Source organism: Culex pipiens, chromosome 2, assembly GCF_016801865.2.
Source record: "Culex pipiens pallens isolate TS chromosome 2, TS_CPP_V2, whole genome shotgun sequence".
Classification (NCBI taxonomy): domain Eukaryota; kingdom Metazoa; phylum Arthropoda; class Insecta; order Diptera; family Culicidae; genus Culex; species Culex pipiens.
Window position 1 is genome coordinate 15,345,179 of NC_068938.1, and position 17,505 is coordinate 15,362,683.

At 37.0% G+C, this 17,505-nt stretch overlaps 1 protein-coding gene across 1 annotated transcript in view; it reads left to right on the forward strand.

Annotated features, from left to right (window-relative positions):
- The first annotated feature begins 1,033 nt into the window (after positions 1 to 1,033).
- LOC120420511 (excitatory amino acid transporter) overlaps positions 1,034 to 17,505 on the forward strand; it is a 23,898-nt gene continuing 7,426 nt past the window's right edge. Inside the window, exons 1-4 of the mRNA XM_052709124.1 lie at positions 1,034 to 1,524; positions 11,322 to 11,511; positions 16,194 to 16,533; positions 16,598 to 17,488. Coding sequence (XP_052565084.1) covers positions 1,510 to 1,524; positions 11,322 to 11,511; positions 16,194 to 16,533; positions 16,598 to 17,488 — 1,436 coding nt within the window. The 5' untranslated portion in view covers positions 1,034 to 1,509. The remainder of the gene's footprint in view (positions 1,525 to 11,321; positions 11,512 to 16,193; positions 16,534 to 16,597; positions 17,489 to 17,505) is intronic.

Below are 17,505 nucleotides of genomic sequence, written 5' to 3' on the forward strand. Positions count from 1 at the left end.
CAAATCACATTATTTCTTGTCGAGCTCGAGTATAACCCTCAAACTACGCTCCAGTTTTTTCCAGACATTAATTGTAAATTAATTAGGAATGTATGGTTTTGTTTTGCAATTTAATTATTGGTCATTGCTACAATTATGTAGTCGTCAATTTCTTTGAATTTAGAAAAAAATGTGTAAATATTCATACTATCCGGACCAACATTCATGTGTTTCCTAATTGGCCATTAGGTCGAGAACCCAAGTCAATCAATTGGTTCAGTTTCAGTTAAAACAATATTCTCCTCATTCAGTTCCCAAGCATATTCCACAAGCTTCCTCGACCAGTTTCGGCCGTGTCACGTGCATAATTTGCCCATTACTCACTGCCGGGTTTTTTTTTTATTTTTAGGTGTTTTTCCCCGCCATCAAATAATTCACGGGTTACATATATTAGTATGAGAATCGCACATTATGCGATTTCAATGTGGCCAATCGTGCACATCTAAAACGATCCAAACAGGTGCACGATCCAACTAACTTTTCGCGAAGCCGTTCTCGCTCTCATGCTTTTAGTTACTCTCATTCTCTTTTTGTTTACAGTTGTAATTTTGGGTTTTTACTTCAGAATTTTGGATATGCTAAAAGCTGAAAAACTAGTTTTCCATATTAAAAAATGTAAATTTTTATGTTCATTAGATGAGAACGTTAGCCATATTTTCTGCAATTTTCGTACACTGTGCAATAAAATGATAAAAGCATAAATTGAGAATAAAGAACCTTCAAAGTTGTAAAATAATCGCAAATCTGTCCCAAAACAATTCTTGAATCTATGGCATGAATTTGGCATAAAATAAGGAGATGGAGAACAGACTGACTTATGAGCCATTTCTCCGAAAATTGTAACTGCAAGGAAATGCACCGCTCGCTCTCTCTCATAAAACAACTCAAGTGGCCACCCATTTTCTCCCGGCGGGGACTCTAATGTAACGACGACGACGACGACGCCGGGACGACGTCACAGGGACCTGGTGAGACAAAAAAGGGTTTCCCGGTTTGGTCTCTCATTCCGTGGTTGCACTCCGTTCGGAACGGTTCGATTTATTGTTTTGCGCGTGTGTCCCCCTGCCGGAACATTTCCCACTAAAGACGGCGACGCGACGGTGGTGGTGGTGGAAGAGCAGCCTGGTGTTGTAACCCGCGCCCGGCGTGTCAATGGAAACGACGACCGATTCCTTCGTCTTCTTCGTCAGCAGCAGCGGTTCTACGGTCCCTTCTAAGTGGATTAGTCGCGTTACCACAGTTGGTTGTCGTTGTTGTTGTTGTTACTATTGTTACTCACACATTTAGTGTCAGTGGGGCGTGTGTGAGTGCGTGCGTGCGTGTGAGTGAGCGAGAGGCAAGGATTGCAATTTTCCTCTTCCGTTTTCCGACCCGTTTGTTGTTTTTCCTCCCCTTGGATCGATTGGAGAGATATTACAGCGAGGGAGGCGCCCTTCCGCCCGGAAAGTGGATTACTATACGCAGCGGTGGATGCTGAAAATGAAGGTGATTGCATTTTGTAAGAATTTTTATTATGTAAGGAGTGAGACTAGGTGGAACTGCCTGGTTCTTCTATTAAACTTATTCATGTAACTAGCATGCATCAAAGGATGCTGTGACCAATTGCATTAAAGTAAGCGCTGAAGTGTAAAAACTTATCAATACCTGCACAAACTACAAACTGCACTCCATGTAGCCTGCTCGGATGACGTGCTGTTTTCGATTTGATTTTATTTTACATTTTGCAACCTTAAAGGTTAAAATGTACAGGAAAACGGAAGCGCGAGAACTAACTAAAATAGCACAGCTGTTGAATGTTTCTGTTTCTAGATGGATGGGTGGCAGCGGTTTGATTTGAAAACAAGGTGGAAAGTGTTATGTACATGCAGCTACACATGCCTGTTTTGCAGTTTTCTTTTTTACACAAAATATAGTTAGCTACAGTTAAGGTGTTAAAAACTAAAAACTAAAAACTAAAAACTAAAAACTAAAAACTAAAAACTAAAAACTAAAAACTAAAAACTAAAAACTAAAAACTAAAAACTAAAAACTAAAAACTAAAAACTAAAAACTAAAAACTAAAAACTAAAAACTAAAAACTAAAAACTAAAAACTAAAAACTAAAAACTAAAAACTAAAAACTAAAAACTAAAAACTAAAAACTAAAAACTAAAAACTAAAAACTAAAAACTAAAAACTAAAAACTAAAAACTAAAAACTAAAAACTAAAAACTAAAAACTAAAAACTAAAAACTAAAAACTAAAAACTAAAAACTAAAAACTAAAAACTAAAAACTTAAAACTTAAAACTAAAAACTAAAAACTAAAAACTAAAAACTAAAAACTAAAAACTAAAAACTAAAAACTAAAAACTAAAAACTAAAAACTAAATTCGCATTCGCATTCGCATTCGCATTCGCATTCGCATTCGCATGGAGATGGTGATCTTAGCGGGTTGCAGACTGGATTTCGTCATGTATGTGTGATAATTGTCCAGCTCCGGCTGCTTAGAAATTGATTAGAGGGAATTAAAACCAATTCTACCAGAACATGACAGGTAGCACCATGAAAGCCATCCATTGCCGGCCGCTCCCATCTCCACCATTCACCGGGGCAGGAATAAGGATTAGGAGCACGGGAAGTGTTGATGCTAAACTTACTTAGAAAAAGGTAGCGAAACCGCAGGCTCTTTTTCCCAACCTTATTGTGGAACTTGATCAAACTGACCGTTTGACCAAATTTGATCGAATTTAAACAACAAGGTTGCGTAAGTGTCGCGGGGAGTTGGTAGTTGTGATGGGTAAAGGTCTGGGAGTCGCCCTAAGCAAGCGATACGACCATTGGCATAAATGAAGTTTACTGTTAGGTTATTATTCTCAAGGCAAGCAATCGGATGCTGCTGTTGAGACAATTCCCGTTTAGTCAAATTGGTGAAATTAGTATTTTTATCAGATTGAATTTTATTCTCAAGTCAAGCAATAAGATGTTGCTGTTGAGACCGTTGTCATTTAGTTGGTGAATGTTTAACACTTTATCCCGACGCGAATATTTGTTTAAGATCCAATATTAGACAGCCGGCTGTGGAAATAAGGGATCCTTTGAATAAATTCAAATGTTGACGAAGACATACAGACTATGGCTAAACCATTCTTGAATAAAAATGCAATTTATGAATAAATAAAAATATAAATTGGCAGTACAAGTTACGCAAAATACGCGGAGCATTCCGAAATGATTCTAATGAATCTACTTGCACCGTGGCCGAAAAAGGCAACAAACAGACCGAAAACGCATCGCAAATCGAACTAACTTAGCCGAATCAATCACGGGAAAGTGGATACGAATGTTAGTACAATACTTTCATTTGTTGTGCACGCGACGCGAAACAAAAGGAGCAGAACAAAAAACAAACACAAACGAGAGGCGTAGGTTAACAAAGATAACTAAAAATGAAAAATAGCAGCTCCTCTAATTACGTAATAAAATAACGCTCCCTCATAAGATAATTTTAGTTCCTGTAAAGAAATCTGTAAGGACAAAAACTGGAATCTGCTACAAAAATAAGAAAAAGTCTGTACTACTCTCAATTCTATTTTTCTGCGTCCACTGTTATTTTTGACAGCTTGGACGTGAAAGCTGACACGCTCATCTCGCTCTCTCAAATCCAGAGGAAAAACGATTTAAAGAAAAGGAGAGGAGGACGATTGGACAAAGATAGAACATTTTGGAAAGATCTCACCCGGAACTCGTCGATCTCGTTGCCGTCGCGAAACTGTGCTAAGCGCGCTGACCAACGTGAAGTGGCCCACTTCAATGAACAACATTCCAGCCCGTCTCGCTCTCTCCCAATGCGCCTCCAAGCCACCACCCTCCACGCTGCCCGCCTCTGCTAGCACCGTCCACCGCTGTTACGGAACTCAAATCCCACTTCCGGGGAAAAGGCAATTTCGGTGCGCAGATGAAATCCGGGAAGGCGGCTCTTCTCAATCACTTCAAAATCCTCACTCTCACTTCGTGATCTTTCACACATTTCTCCGATAACACGCCACACACACACAATCAAAAACTAAAAACTAAAAACTAAAAACTAAAAACTAAAAACTAAAAACTAAAAACTAAAAACTAAAACCAAAAAACTAAAAACTAAAAACTAAAAACTAAAAACTAAAAACTAAAAACTAAAAACTAAAAACTAAAAACTAAAAACTAAAAACTAAAAACTAAAAACTAAAAACTAAAAACTAAAAACTAAAAACTAAAAACTAAAAACTAAAAACTAAAAACTAAAAACTAAAAACTAAAACTAAAAACTAAAAACTAAAAACTAAAAACTAAAAACTAAAAACTAAAAACTAAAAACTAAAAACTAAAAACTAAAAACTAAAAACTAAAAACTAAAAACTAAAAACTAAAAACTAAAAACTAAAAACTAAAAACTAAAAACTAAAAACAAAAAACTAAAAACTAAAAACTAAAAACTAAAAACTAAAAACTAAAAACTAAAAAACTAAAAACTAAAAACTAAAAACTAAAAACTAAAAACTAAAAACTAAAAACTAAAAACTAAAAACTAAAAACTAAAAACTAAAAACTAAAAACTAAAAACTAAAAACTAAAAACTAAAAACTAAAACTAAACTAAAAACTAAAAACTAAAAACTAAAAACTAAAAACTAAAAACTAAAAACTAAAAACTAAAAACTAAAAACTAAAAACTAAAAACTAAAAACTAAAAACTAAAAACTAAAAACTAAAAACTAAAAACTAAAAACTAAAAACTAAAAACTAAAAACTAAAAACTAAAAACTAAAAACTAAAAACTAAAAACTAAAAACTAAAAACTAAAAACTAAAAACTAAAAACTAAAAACTAAAAACTAAAAACTAAAAACTAAAAACTAAAAACTAAAAACTAAAAACTAGAGGTCATTTTGAGCAACTTTTTTTCCAAGAAAATTTTTACTTCTCTTGTTTTCTGTTTTTCTTGTTTCCTGTCTGGCTCGGCAAAGTCAGATCCCTTAAAAGAGTAAATATGCTCACTGGGAATACTGACCGGTAGGGGATGGCTTAGTGATTTTTCACGCTCAAAAATTGCAAATTTCACGGGGACCTTAATTTCAAAACACCAAATTTCACGGAAATTTCGCGGAACGTGAAAAATATTAAAATATTTATCTCAGAAACTACTTTTTATGCTTTATTATTTATTGTTTCCAATAAACTTAAAAAATCTTAACTTTATTTTAACGTGACACTAAAAAAACTTTAAGTGATTTAAAAATAAATCCACGTATTGTCATTTATTGAGCTGCTTTTTTAACATTCCAACGCCCAAGGCTCTAAAAAAGTTGGAACGGTAACTTCAACTTGCTGGTTCTCAGGCATAACTCAACCAATCAAGATGATTCTTCTTTCTAGTGATTTGTTAGGATGTCTAGATGATTCTAGAACTTTGCAGAACTTAATTTGATCAAATCTGTAATTATTGCGAACAAAAACATCGTTCCAACTTTTTTTTTGCTTGTAAAAAAAATTCGCCAAAAATTCCGCGGAGGCAGTCGTTTTAAAAATGTTGGAACGATGTTTTCTGTCGCAGAAATTATAGATTTGATCAAATCAAGTTCTGCAAAATTTTAAGATCATCTAGACATTCTTACAAATCACTGGAAACAAGAATCGTCCCGATTGGTTGAATAATGCCCGAGAACCAGCGAGTTGAAGTTACCGTTCCACCTTTTTTGGGAGGCTTGGGCGTCCGTGTAAGTTGGACATGCGTTGGGCGTTCCAGTGTTAATGTTCGACTAATATAGCTAAACAGTTTTCGCCGATTTGCTACTATTTTATTCTTTACATTTTATTGTATTTCATATCAAAGCCAAATTCAACAAAACAATCTAACAATTAACATAACTTTTTTTGCGACATTTTGCCCAGTTGAAAATATTTTTTGAGTTTTCATCTCACATTTCAAAAATTAAATTTAAAATCAATAGGCAAACATAATTTAATCTGTAATGAAATCTTTGAAATGTTATTCAAGAACCTAACAGAAAACAAACAATCAACAATCAATTTTCTCAATATTTTTCTTTACTCTGATGAAGCTAAATTGTTCAATCTATTTTTTTTTGCTCCTCCTGTTAAATCATTGACCGTAGGAAAAGGGAAAGACGACTTTTTTCACTCAATGTTATATTTACAAGAATGTTTGCTTTTAATTAATTTCTAAAAAAAATCAATAAAATAAAAAAAAATCGTTGCAATCTTTAAAAACATATAACAATATACTTGTTCAATCAAATTGAACAAGTTTCGGTTGAAAAATACAGAATTTATAAAAAAAAATCCGAGATTATATTTTTTTTCTTTGACTGATTTTTGTTTACATCATTTAAGTTTTCGCAGCATTCACCTTTTAGTAAATGTTCTATCAATTTCATGTTAATGTAGGTTTTGCTAACAATTTTTCAAATGGTTCATATCACACTTTTCAACTGAAAACTAATAAAATTTACTTAAAAAGTCTTTAATGAATGAAATGTTGATTATGCTATTATTTTAAAGAATTGATTTGAGAAAATTGATAAATTTCACGGGATTTCACGGAAATCTTCAAATTTCACGAATTTCACGCTGTCCGCGAAATCGTGAAAATTCACTAACCCTAGGGATGGGTTTCGACTAGCGGCGTGCTGGGTTTCCAATCCAGAGGTCGTGAGTTCGATTCTCATACCGGGATGATGAAGTTAGTATTTTAATAGGCATAGAGGCATAGTCTGGGACGCTACAAATATTACTGCATACTTATTTTTACTTAAAATATAGGAAATTTGAGTAAACATCATTGTCAAAGTTGACCCCAAAAATTGGTTGAAAATGGATTTAGATTTGTTAGATCGAATCCCGTCTAGAGACGGGGTTGGGTTAAACCAAATTCTTAAGGATTTGAGTGGATTATGACATTTTAATGGTCAAGTTTAGCTGGAAAACGATTTTAACAATACTGTCCACACAGCTTAAAAAGTAGTAATCCAGCTGCATGTAAAAGGCGTGGATGTAAAACAAATATTGCATTATTTTATGCAATTTTATGTGATTTTACACCCTGAAATATGTAGCCCATCAGTATGGGAAACCTACTTGTTCGAAATGTCTAGCTCATATATGCGTTTATCCTTACAACTTTTCATCGGTCTGATGGCCAAGTGGGCTAAGGCGCCAGTCCTCACTGTTGGTGCTGGGTTTGAATCCCGTCGATTGCACCTTTTTTTTGTGTTTGCATAAATTTTATATACAGTGTGTAATATTAAGTGTTTATTTTGACGAAGGTGATGTGCATGCTTTTGCATGCGATTTTACCATCGTATTTTTTGCTGTGCAGACTCGATTATCCGAAGTTCGATTATCCAAAGATTTGTATGGGACTTCGGATAATCAAATCACGAACACCCAACCAGCGGTCGCATGATTTTGATACATGGCGGCATGAAAGTATATCAGAATCTGCATGAAAATTGTCCTCATGCATTTTTTGCGATATAGGGGTATGACATTTTTGCCCGTTACCGACAATTATCGACATTATCGACGGCAGATTGATTGTATTGCAGAAAAAAAATCTTAACAGAACGAGGATTGAACCATCAACTTCTAGGTTGCTGATCCGACACGCTACCACCGCGCCATGGACGCTAGATGAATGGTGAGGGACAGAGCGCGATCATAATGTTCTCTCTAGAGTGTTGCTCAGGGACGCGCCAGCATTCTATGTGTTGGTGAGAACTGCAGATCGCTGACGTGTTTACACGCGGGCAAAAATGATCTATGGGCTTGCTGCAAAAAATGTAATAAAATATATCATTTTCTGCAGCAAATCCACTGTTGCAGATTTTGAGATATATTTTTCGTTTGGGTGAACAAAAAAATTGTTTTCGTACTTTTTTAATTTTTTTTTGTTTTAAACATAAAATTTTAGTTCTACGACCACATTTTAGTCAAATTTGAGTTGCCTATTAAAAAATAAAATGAAATTTTTCAATTTTGCATCACCGCCATTTTGTCCGCCATCTTTGATTTAAAAATTCTAAATCATTTTAGCGTAGTTTAGGGGTCATACCTAAGCTCGACAATCAAATATTAGACAACGAAAAAACATGTCTTGACTTTTTTTTTGATAAGGTCCTATAAACAAATGTAAACATTGAGTGTATCCCTTTCACACCTTATGTCAAAGTCCATCGGAGTAAGCGGGATACACTCAATGTTTACATTTGTTTATAGGACCCTATCAAAAAAAAGTCAAGATGTTTTTTCGTGATTCGATTATCCGAAGTGATTTTTTTCCGTTTTTACATATATTTTTCTAATTGTATGGAAATTTTGTTACGAGGGGGGAGGGAAGGGAGTCCAAAAATCCATTTTTTGCGTTACGTAATAAAAGACTCTCCCAAACTTGAAAGAAAACTTTAAAATAATTGTTGTAATTGATCACAAAACGTTCTACATATTTTGTTCTGCAAATGTTATTTTTTGTTAGGCTTTCATAACTTGCAAATTCAATCAGGATTGAAAAAAAATCAGTGTTGCATACCTGATAAATAGAATTCCGTTTTTGAATTAGCGATCTATCAAAATAAATTGAATAATGTCAGATGACAGTGTCTTTATGATGATTACAGTACAGTCCAGACTCGATTATCCGAAGGCCTCGGAAAAATTTCACTTCGGATAATCGAATCAAAACGGCCAAAATGGCAATGAATAAATATTGAAAAAAATATTTTGTTATTTAATAGGCAATCAACTATTCAAATTTTACTAAAATGAGGTCGTGGAACTCGAATTTGATGTTAAAAACAAGAAAATAAAAAAAATATGATTTTTTTTGTTCCTGATTCGATTATCAGAAGTCCCATAAAAACCTTCGGATAATCGAAACTTCGGATGATCGAGGCTTCGGACAATCGAGTCTGGACTGTTCCAATCCATAATAATTATAACTATAGTTTATTGATTCTGTACCACCAGCGAAAGCACCGGAAGAAGTTACTGAGAAATTTAATTACCATAATTATTGTTTACCAACACCATTATTAGAGACACTGTGTCACTTCTATGATGGCCACGCTAATTACACATGTACTTTCTCTCTCCTATTCTGTATAACTTTCTAAAAATAGTTTATGAATATCGCTCAAGAACAGAGTATAGTTGATGGTCTGGGTCTGGGCTGAATCTTGATTGCCTCCCCTATATCACTCGGGGCAGGGGCGAATGAATCTAGTAGTCTGATGTGCAATAAGGCACCCACGTGCCATCTATCTCCTCTCTCGAGGAGAAGGTAATTGTTGGCTGTCACAAAACAATTGCGATGCCGGCGGGCGTAAGCACTGTATAGTGGACCCTTAACATAACAGGATGCATTCAGTTTGAAGAGACTGTTCTTAAGGGTGCACACCGTATATACCCGACTTCTTCTTTGTGTCATCGCTTACTACGATGTTCTGTGCGCGGTTATAGTCATGAGAAATTGTGCTCTCATCTAGAAAACGAATTGTCGCCAAAGCAACTGTTGTTATCACGTGCCAACGTCACAGCCACCATCGTCCCCCGACTTTCCTCGAAACCTTCCTTAGCCTATTCTGTCTGTTTGTTTTTCCCACCTTAAATTTGCCTCAGTACTTTTCCTAAGCGTCCTTAACCTTCCTGCCGAAATTAGCCTATGGCTGGTTGAATGGTTAGCTGTGGCCAAGGCACGAAAGGAATACAGCAAGCGATTATGTTGAGACACTTTCGGGGTTGGGTTATTGCGCCACCTTGGGGCTAAGGGTTGTGATGCCCGTTGAACAGCCGCGCTGACGGCGGTGGAGGCGTTGCCTATTGGGACTTGGTGCAACCTTTGAACGTCGTCGTTTCGTAAAGGATGCTCTTTGGGCAGGGGTTCTGATGAGTTTTTTTTTAAATTTCAAGCTCAATTTCAAATGAACTTTTTTGAACTACTCTACCCTAACTGTTAAGTTTGTGAAACATTTTGTTATTGGTTTCGAGTATAAAATTAATTTCTTATTTTCCTCGTGTTCAGGAGGTAATTCATTGTCTTTTTAAAGGTTTTCTTCATTAGTTATGTATTATTTTTATACGAATTTATCATGTTCAGTTTTTGTTTTTTTTTGAATTTGTGGTAGCCTATTCTACAACCTCCGATCAGCATATTTTGCCTGATTGCTGTTTTTCATTAAGTTCTAGTCACTTTATTTTATAAACATTTAGCGTTTAGGTCGCAGCAAAGTTTGTCAAAACATAATCTGGAAGATTCAAAATGTCGAATACTAGAGGGACTTATCCCTCTAAAAAAAAACAAATTTGAATTACTTCTCTTAGGTAATATCTAGGCTCAGCTCATCTTGAAGTCCAAATTGAACAGAAATTTCAGGAAACCCTACCTCTTGCAATAGTTCTGTATCGATGAACTCTCATTATACCCTGCCGTGGCAAAGGTGGGTGCATTATGCAGTGTAAACTGTAAAACCCTATGGAAAATCAATAACCCTTATTTTTTCGAAGCACTGGTGTTGGCATTCCTACTTTGGCCCTTAAGCCCAAGAAGTGAGGAGGACAGTCGGGGACGGCGATTGTTGTTTGCTTCGAAAGCACGACTCGAACAGTGTTTGATAAACAAGTTGATTATGATTATGAGATATTTTTGTCCCACGAACGATTGAACAAACTTTCTTCAACAAGCACAAAAATGATAGCGTGCGGTAATGACGACCACTCAACAGAAAATGGGAATTTAAACTCATCATTTTTCTTCTAGTTTTTATTGATCAATCATCGATTCGATTCGAGACCGGACGTTCAGTGAGTTCAAGTTCAATTGTGGCTCAGCCGTGACCTTTCAAAGTTGCTACTCTTTCCGGCGTGGTGTCAATCAATCCTAGTTGGCGGCAAAGTTTTGCTCGCTCCCTTAATATTGAGCACGCGTTGCTCGTTTGCCAGCCTGCCTGCTTTGATTGACTGCAATTGTGGTCGAGTCGTGTACATTTCGTTTTATTACGTCTAATTTAATTTTACCGTTTGCAAACTGCACGCCGTCGCCGTCTTGGATGCTACAGAGACTTGAGAGATGGATCAGTTTGTCGCGTGGCCTGCCTAGATTGTACCCATTTTGATTGGCCAGCTTAGCGGGGCCACAATGGGTGTTGATTGTGTTCACACTCTCCACTACACATTGTCTACTACGATTTATTTGCCTATGATGATATCTTAGTAACTTTTGTATCTCACTCTCTCTCTGAATCCGCAGTTTAACTACTATCCGGAGTCGTGTTCGGTCAACGGGATGGCACAAAGTGAGCAGCAGTTTTTGCGCAACGAAAGCAAACGGAACACGCCGACGGCGGTGAAGCCACCGGGACCGGCCTGGAGGCGGTTCGTCGCCGAGAACAAGCTGATCCTGGTCACGCTGAGCGGGGTCATTTTGGGCGTCGTGCTTGGTAAGTTCGAGTGGCAATTGACCTAAAGCTTCGAATCTTTTTAGGCTAAACCTCGAATGCCATTTTTTTTAATTCAGAGGTACATTATGGGTCGCAAGATATTTAAATTTAATTAAGAAAAACATATTGGATTGACATTATTAGAAAAAAATAAAGGGTACTCAGTCTTTAATTTTAGTCTATGATTAACTTAAAAAATATGTATCGCTATTGCACTTTGTCGATCTATTATGAGAAGCCAGAAAGAACACTTTCACGCGCAGCGTAAAACGCGCAAGCGTAAATGTGCTGGCGTTTATGCTTCGACTTGACGACTTGTCGATCTTTCGAGCGAGAACGAGCCGGGACTTCGAATTTGATGTTCAGTATATGATTCTGTATAAAACCAAAAATTTAATAGGAAAAAATAGGGTAAAAATAAGACGAAAAACACTAATATGGCTATATCTCTGGAAATACATTTTGGAAAAGCTTCAAATTTTGGGCCCAAGCAGTTTATGGCGCATGTTTTCGAATGGATTTTTGTTTGAAACTGAATTCTTTTAATTTGATAGTGTTATCTGTAAAATTGTCCAAAAAATACCTCTAAAAATGGCTTTGACCACATTTATTGGTCGAAAATTGTGAATCGAAAAATAAAATGTTCGTCTCCGACCCCACGGCTACAAATCTGAAATATAAAAATTGTGGGTTTTACGAGTGGTTTTCCAATGATGGAAGACACAAATTTTTAAGAGCGGATACAGACATCGCTCAAGTATTTCAGAAAAAGAGCTCTCAAAAATCAGACTTTGAGTTCCGGGTTTCGGGCCAAAATTCAATCGAAAGAGCGCATTTAAACCTTCAATTTAGTAATAGGATTTTTTTCTGGGACGATTCCTCGCCGTGCACGATTTTTTTAAGATTTCTGAGAAAAGCGTTTTTCCAAAAGCAAACCTTAAACCTTTCTTTTGTAAGAAAGGCAAAAAGTTAAGCCATACTAATTTCCATATATATGTTTAAGATGCAGTACCTACTAGGATTTTGACCTAATTTCCAATCTGGAAATTATATGGATACTTGTATGAGAAAACATAATTTTGCAAAATGACTTCTTATGTAATAGACATGGCATCCAAACAAAAGTACAAAATTAGAAATTAATAAAATGTTAGGGGGAAAGAATTACTATAAGGTAAAAATGGGTTGATTGATCATAAGGATGACAAGACAAATAGAAAATCAACGAAAAACTTTGGTGACATTTTTTTTTCGATTCAAAAAATTAAGGTTTTGTGAAAATTTGAGAAAGACCGGTTAAGGTTTAAGAACCACTGTTGAGCGTTTATATTTGTATGGGAAAAAATAGTTCAAATATATGAAAAAAAACATCGCTCTAGGATTTCGGCGGCAGGTGGCGCAGTTTCGCCTAAAAATTTATAAGTGTGAAATTCTTTTAGAAAATTTAATCCTCTACAACTTTTTCCATGAATGCAAGAATATTCATTTTCGCGATTTTTCTCATACCTACTGCAATGCCTAGCCTCAACCGATTTGGCTCACAATTGTCACAGCTTAATTTTACCTAATGAATCGAATAACGTAGTGTCTCGAAGATCATTTTTTTAAACGCCACCCTATTGATCATGCACCTCTATCAAAATTAGAGGTGGGCAAAACCGCTATTTTTTAGTAGCGGCGCTTTTTCGTTCGCTCATTAAAAAGAGCCGCTCTTTTGAACGGCTCTCTCGTTCTTTTTCAAAATCAAGCAAATTTAAACTGAAATTAAACATTCGAGTAATTGAATAACACCCAAACTTAAATCTAGGATGCTAAAAAAATTGCTATTAATTTTAAAATTTAGTTTATTTCTGCAAGAATTGAACTAATGCATGACATATCAGCATTAGTTCAAATCTTACAGAAATAAACGCAGTTTTGAAATTTATAGCAATTTTTCCAGCATCCTACATTTAGAGAAAATATTCTGTGAACTCTTTTCTACATTCTGATTTAAGGGGTTACATACATGTGTGTATGTGTATGGTCCAATCCAATACCCGCTAACCGGTAGCGAAATTATGGGAAAGTATAATTTGTATCAGATTTTGTATATGCCGAATGCTGATACAACTTATCTCAGTCCCGGGTATTAGGTGGTGATAGCCCTCGCGCTGCTTCCAACGACCCATTTCAGAATGGCAGAGATCCTAGCGGCCCAATTCCGAGGTCGTTGGGCATTGTCCGGCCCCGCCTTAACATAGAAGCAAGCACCAGACGGATCCTTGATCTATCTTAAGACTCCCAATCCCTTCAGGCAAATCAGGGATCAGAGCGTATTTAATATGAGAAGAATACAACATGTTTTATAACCTTCAGATGGCCGACTGGTTAGAGTCCCAGACCATCAATCCAAAGGTGTGAGTTCGAATCCCACCTGATTCTGTTTCGTTTTTGTTCATATTCAAAGTTCCAATTCCTGATTCCAAATTTCAAAGGTACCGACCGGGATTTGATCCCTGAACCTTCTGCTTGTGAAGCAGAAGCCGTTACCATTAAGTCACGGAGCCGGTTTAAGGGGTTACATACATGTAAAAAAAATACATACATACATACATACAACATACATGTATATCGGCTAAAAAGTCAGAGGTTAGTATAAGCACACACTTCAACTTTTTTTAATTCTTTTTTCAGGGCATTGAAATATACATTTTCACCTACTAACAAAATAAATTTGAAGATATTTGGTTGCATCATTGCCGAGATATAGCAATTTCAAGTTAGCAGTTTAAAAAAAACGGGTGCCACGATATCCCAACATTGCTTCAACCAAATCGGCTCAAAATTTTGGTGAAGACTCGTTAAACTGATCCCGTGTGCATGACGAAGGCTGATTTTCAAAAACTTTATTTTAAAAAAAGATAAAAATATTTTTGTGTTTTTCAAATAAAAAAACGTTAGTTTTCGATTTTTGTATTTTTTTAAAAAGCAAATTTTAAAAATTGGGCTTCGTCATGCACACGGAATACATCTTGAGAGTCTTCACCTCAAATTTCAGCCAATTTGGTCCATCCCATCTCGAGATATCGTGGCACCCGTAAATCAACTCGGGGTTTAGAGAAAAAAGGCCAACAAAGTTTGACAGCCCGCTTTGCGCATGGCAACATTTTGAGCTTAAATCGTCTCTTACTCAGTTTAATCATGAAATATCTTCATGAAACTTCCAGGAGTGATAAATAATCATCTTTTGAGTGAATTTAAGAAATATTCTGTAATATAAAATTTTGTGATTATCTTCATGTATGTAACCCCTTAATCGATAAAGTATATAAACGCTAAAGTTTAATCGGACAAAAGGATAGTTGTACAATGAAAAGATTTTTTCATTTTCGGTAATTCGGTCCCACGTCGCATGTTCGGGTGTAGACCTACGGGAACAATGAAAAGATTTTTTCATTTTGTTTAGAAAATCGTTTACTTTCGGGATTATTTTTTATGAGCATTGAAACATTTAGATTGCATTTTCAATTCTTATAAACAATTTTAATACTATTTTTTTTTGGAAATTCAATAAATTATATTTATAACCAAAAATCATGCCATCTTAAAACGGTTCTTTCAAAAGACTGGAGTTTAAAAGAGAACCGCGGTTCTTTTTTTGTGAGCCACGGTTCGTTCGATCTTTTCAGTGAACCGGCTCTTTGAGCGGCTCGCTCTTTTTTTGCCCACCTATATTCCCCACGAAAACAGCATGGTTCGAAAAAAAAGTTCTCCGATCGGGCTCAAAATTTTTCTGGGGGTTCCTTGGCCAAAATAATTAGACCCGTATTTTTTCGTTTGGCCATTAGGGTGACCTACGCCCTGTTAGGGTGGTCCGAAAAATGGCAATTTTCGTCAATTTTCTCAAAAACTACTTTTTTCAAAAAATCATATCTCCGCGCCATTTCATCCGAGTTTAGCTGTCTTAGACGCAAAAGAAAGGTGATTAGTTTGGCTATTTAGGAAAAATAGTAAGAAGTTTCAAAAATCTAGCTTAACATATGAAAAGGTCGTATGAAAACTTAACGGTGCACATCAACCAGAGCTTTTGCACCCAGATTTTTGTAACAGACATTTTAGTATCTTCAAAACTACGGGTACTATCGAAATATTTTTTTTTTCATCCCCTAAAGTACGGTCCACAAAGTAATTTACAACAAAGTTTGATTAATTTTACATTCCTAATATTGCAGGATTGGGTCCGTAAGTTTGACTATTTTGGTATAAGAAGACAACAACTTCCTTCGTTGCTGTGCACCCTTAAAATACTGTTTTGAAGGTTTCGGGACCAAAGAGCCTATGTCTGAAAATATTGTTATCGGATTCCTCGGAAAATTTCACATAACATATCAAAAAGTGGTAAAGTAATGTTTTCGATACTCTGAGATACGATTTTTTGAAGATAAAAACTGGGTTTTTCAACGCGCCACGCGCAAAAATGGGTAAATGACGAAAACGGGAAAAAATCGACTAATGGCCAAACGAAAAAATACGGGTCTAACTATTTCGGCCAAGGAAACCCCAGAAAAATTTTGAGCCCGATCGGAGAACTTTTTTTTCGAATCATGCTGTTTTCGTGGGGAATTGCTGTATAATCAAAATATTGCAAACGATAGCTTTCGATGGAGACACACGGTACTCATCCTCAAACTCTCCACCAGGTTTCGCCCTCCGCCCGCTGGAACTCTCGGCGGACACCGTCATGCTGATCGCCTACCCGGGAGAGCTGTTTATGCGCGTGCTAAAGTTGATGATCCTTCCGCTGGTGATTGCCAGCCTGATCAGCGGTTCTTCCAGTTTGAACGCCAAGTTGAACGGAAAGATCGCGCTGCGTACGTTCGTGTACTTTGCGTTGACTTCGCTGCTGAACGCCGTGCTGGGGACGTTTTTGGTGCTGTTGATCCATCCGGGGGACCCGCAGATGAGCGAATCGATGGCCGAGTACTCGACGGTTGGCGGGCGGACCGTGACGCTGATGGACAGCATTTTGGATTTGGGACGGTAGGTTTTCATGGAGATGTATTAGGAAGGGATATTGAACTAATCTGATATATTTATTTAAAAGAAACATCTTTCCGGACAACATATTTCAAGCGGCTCTCCAGCAGGCCCACACGGTGTACGTTCCAAAGGAGAGTGCCAACAATGGAAGTTTACTACCGGTGGCTAATACCAATCCGCCGGCGGCTCGAAGCACCTTCAGCTGGGATGACGAAGATGAGTTGATTCGGATCGTTGAGTATCGACCGGGGACGAACACGCTGGGAATTGTGTTTTTCTGTTTGGTATTTGGAACTCTGTTGGGAACGATTGGCAGTAAGGGATACGTTGTTATCCAGTTTTTCTCGGCTATCTTCGACGTGATTATGAAGATGGTTACGGGTGTAATGTGGGCTACGCCAATCGGAATCGGGAGTGTGATCGCCGGGAAGATTTTGGCCGTGGCCGACATAAGCTTGGTGATGACCCAACTGGCTTGGTTCATCTTCACCGTACTGTTTGGAGTTCTTCTGTACCAGTGGATTATCTTGCAAGTGATCTACTTTCTTTTTCTAAGAAAGAACCCGCTCAAGTTCTACCTGGCCCTCATCCAACCAATGTTAACCGCATTCGCAACGGCTTCAACGGCCGCCGCCCTGCCGGTCACGTTCCGTACCATGAACGAGAAGGTAAAGGTCGATACCCGGATTACGAGATTTGTGCTTCCCATCGGGGCCAACATCAATATGGACGGAACGGCGTTGTTCATCTCGATCGCGTCTATTTTTATTGCTCAAATGAGTGGAATGCAGCTGAACTTTGGACAGATTTTGACGGTGGTTCTGACTTCGACGGCGGCTTCGATGAGCTCGGCCAGCATCCCGAGTGCGGCGTTGGTGCTGCTGCTGGTGGTCCTGACGGCGATCGACGCACCGATGCACAACGTGACGCTGCTCTTTGCCGTGGATTGGTTTGTGTGAGTATCGTGGAGAC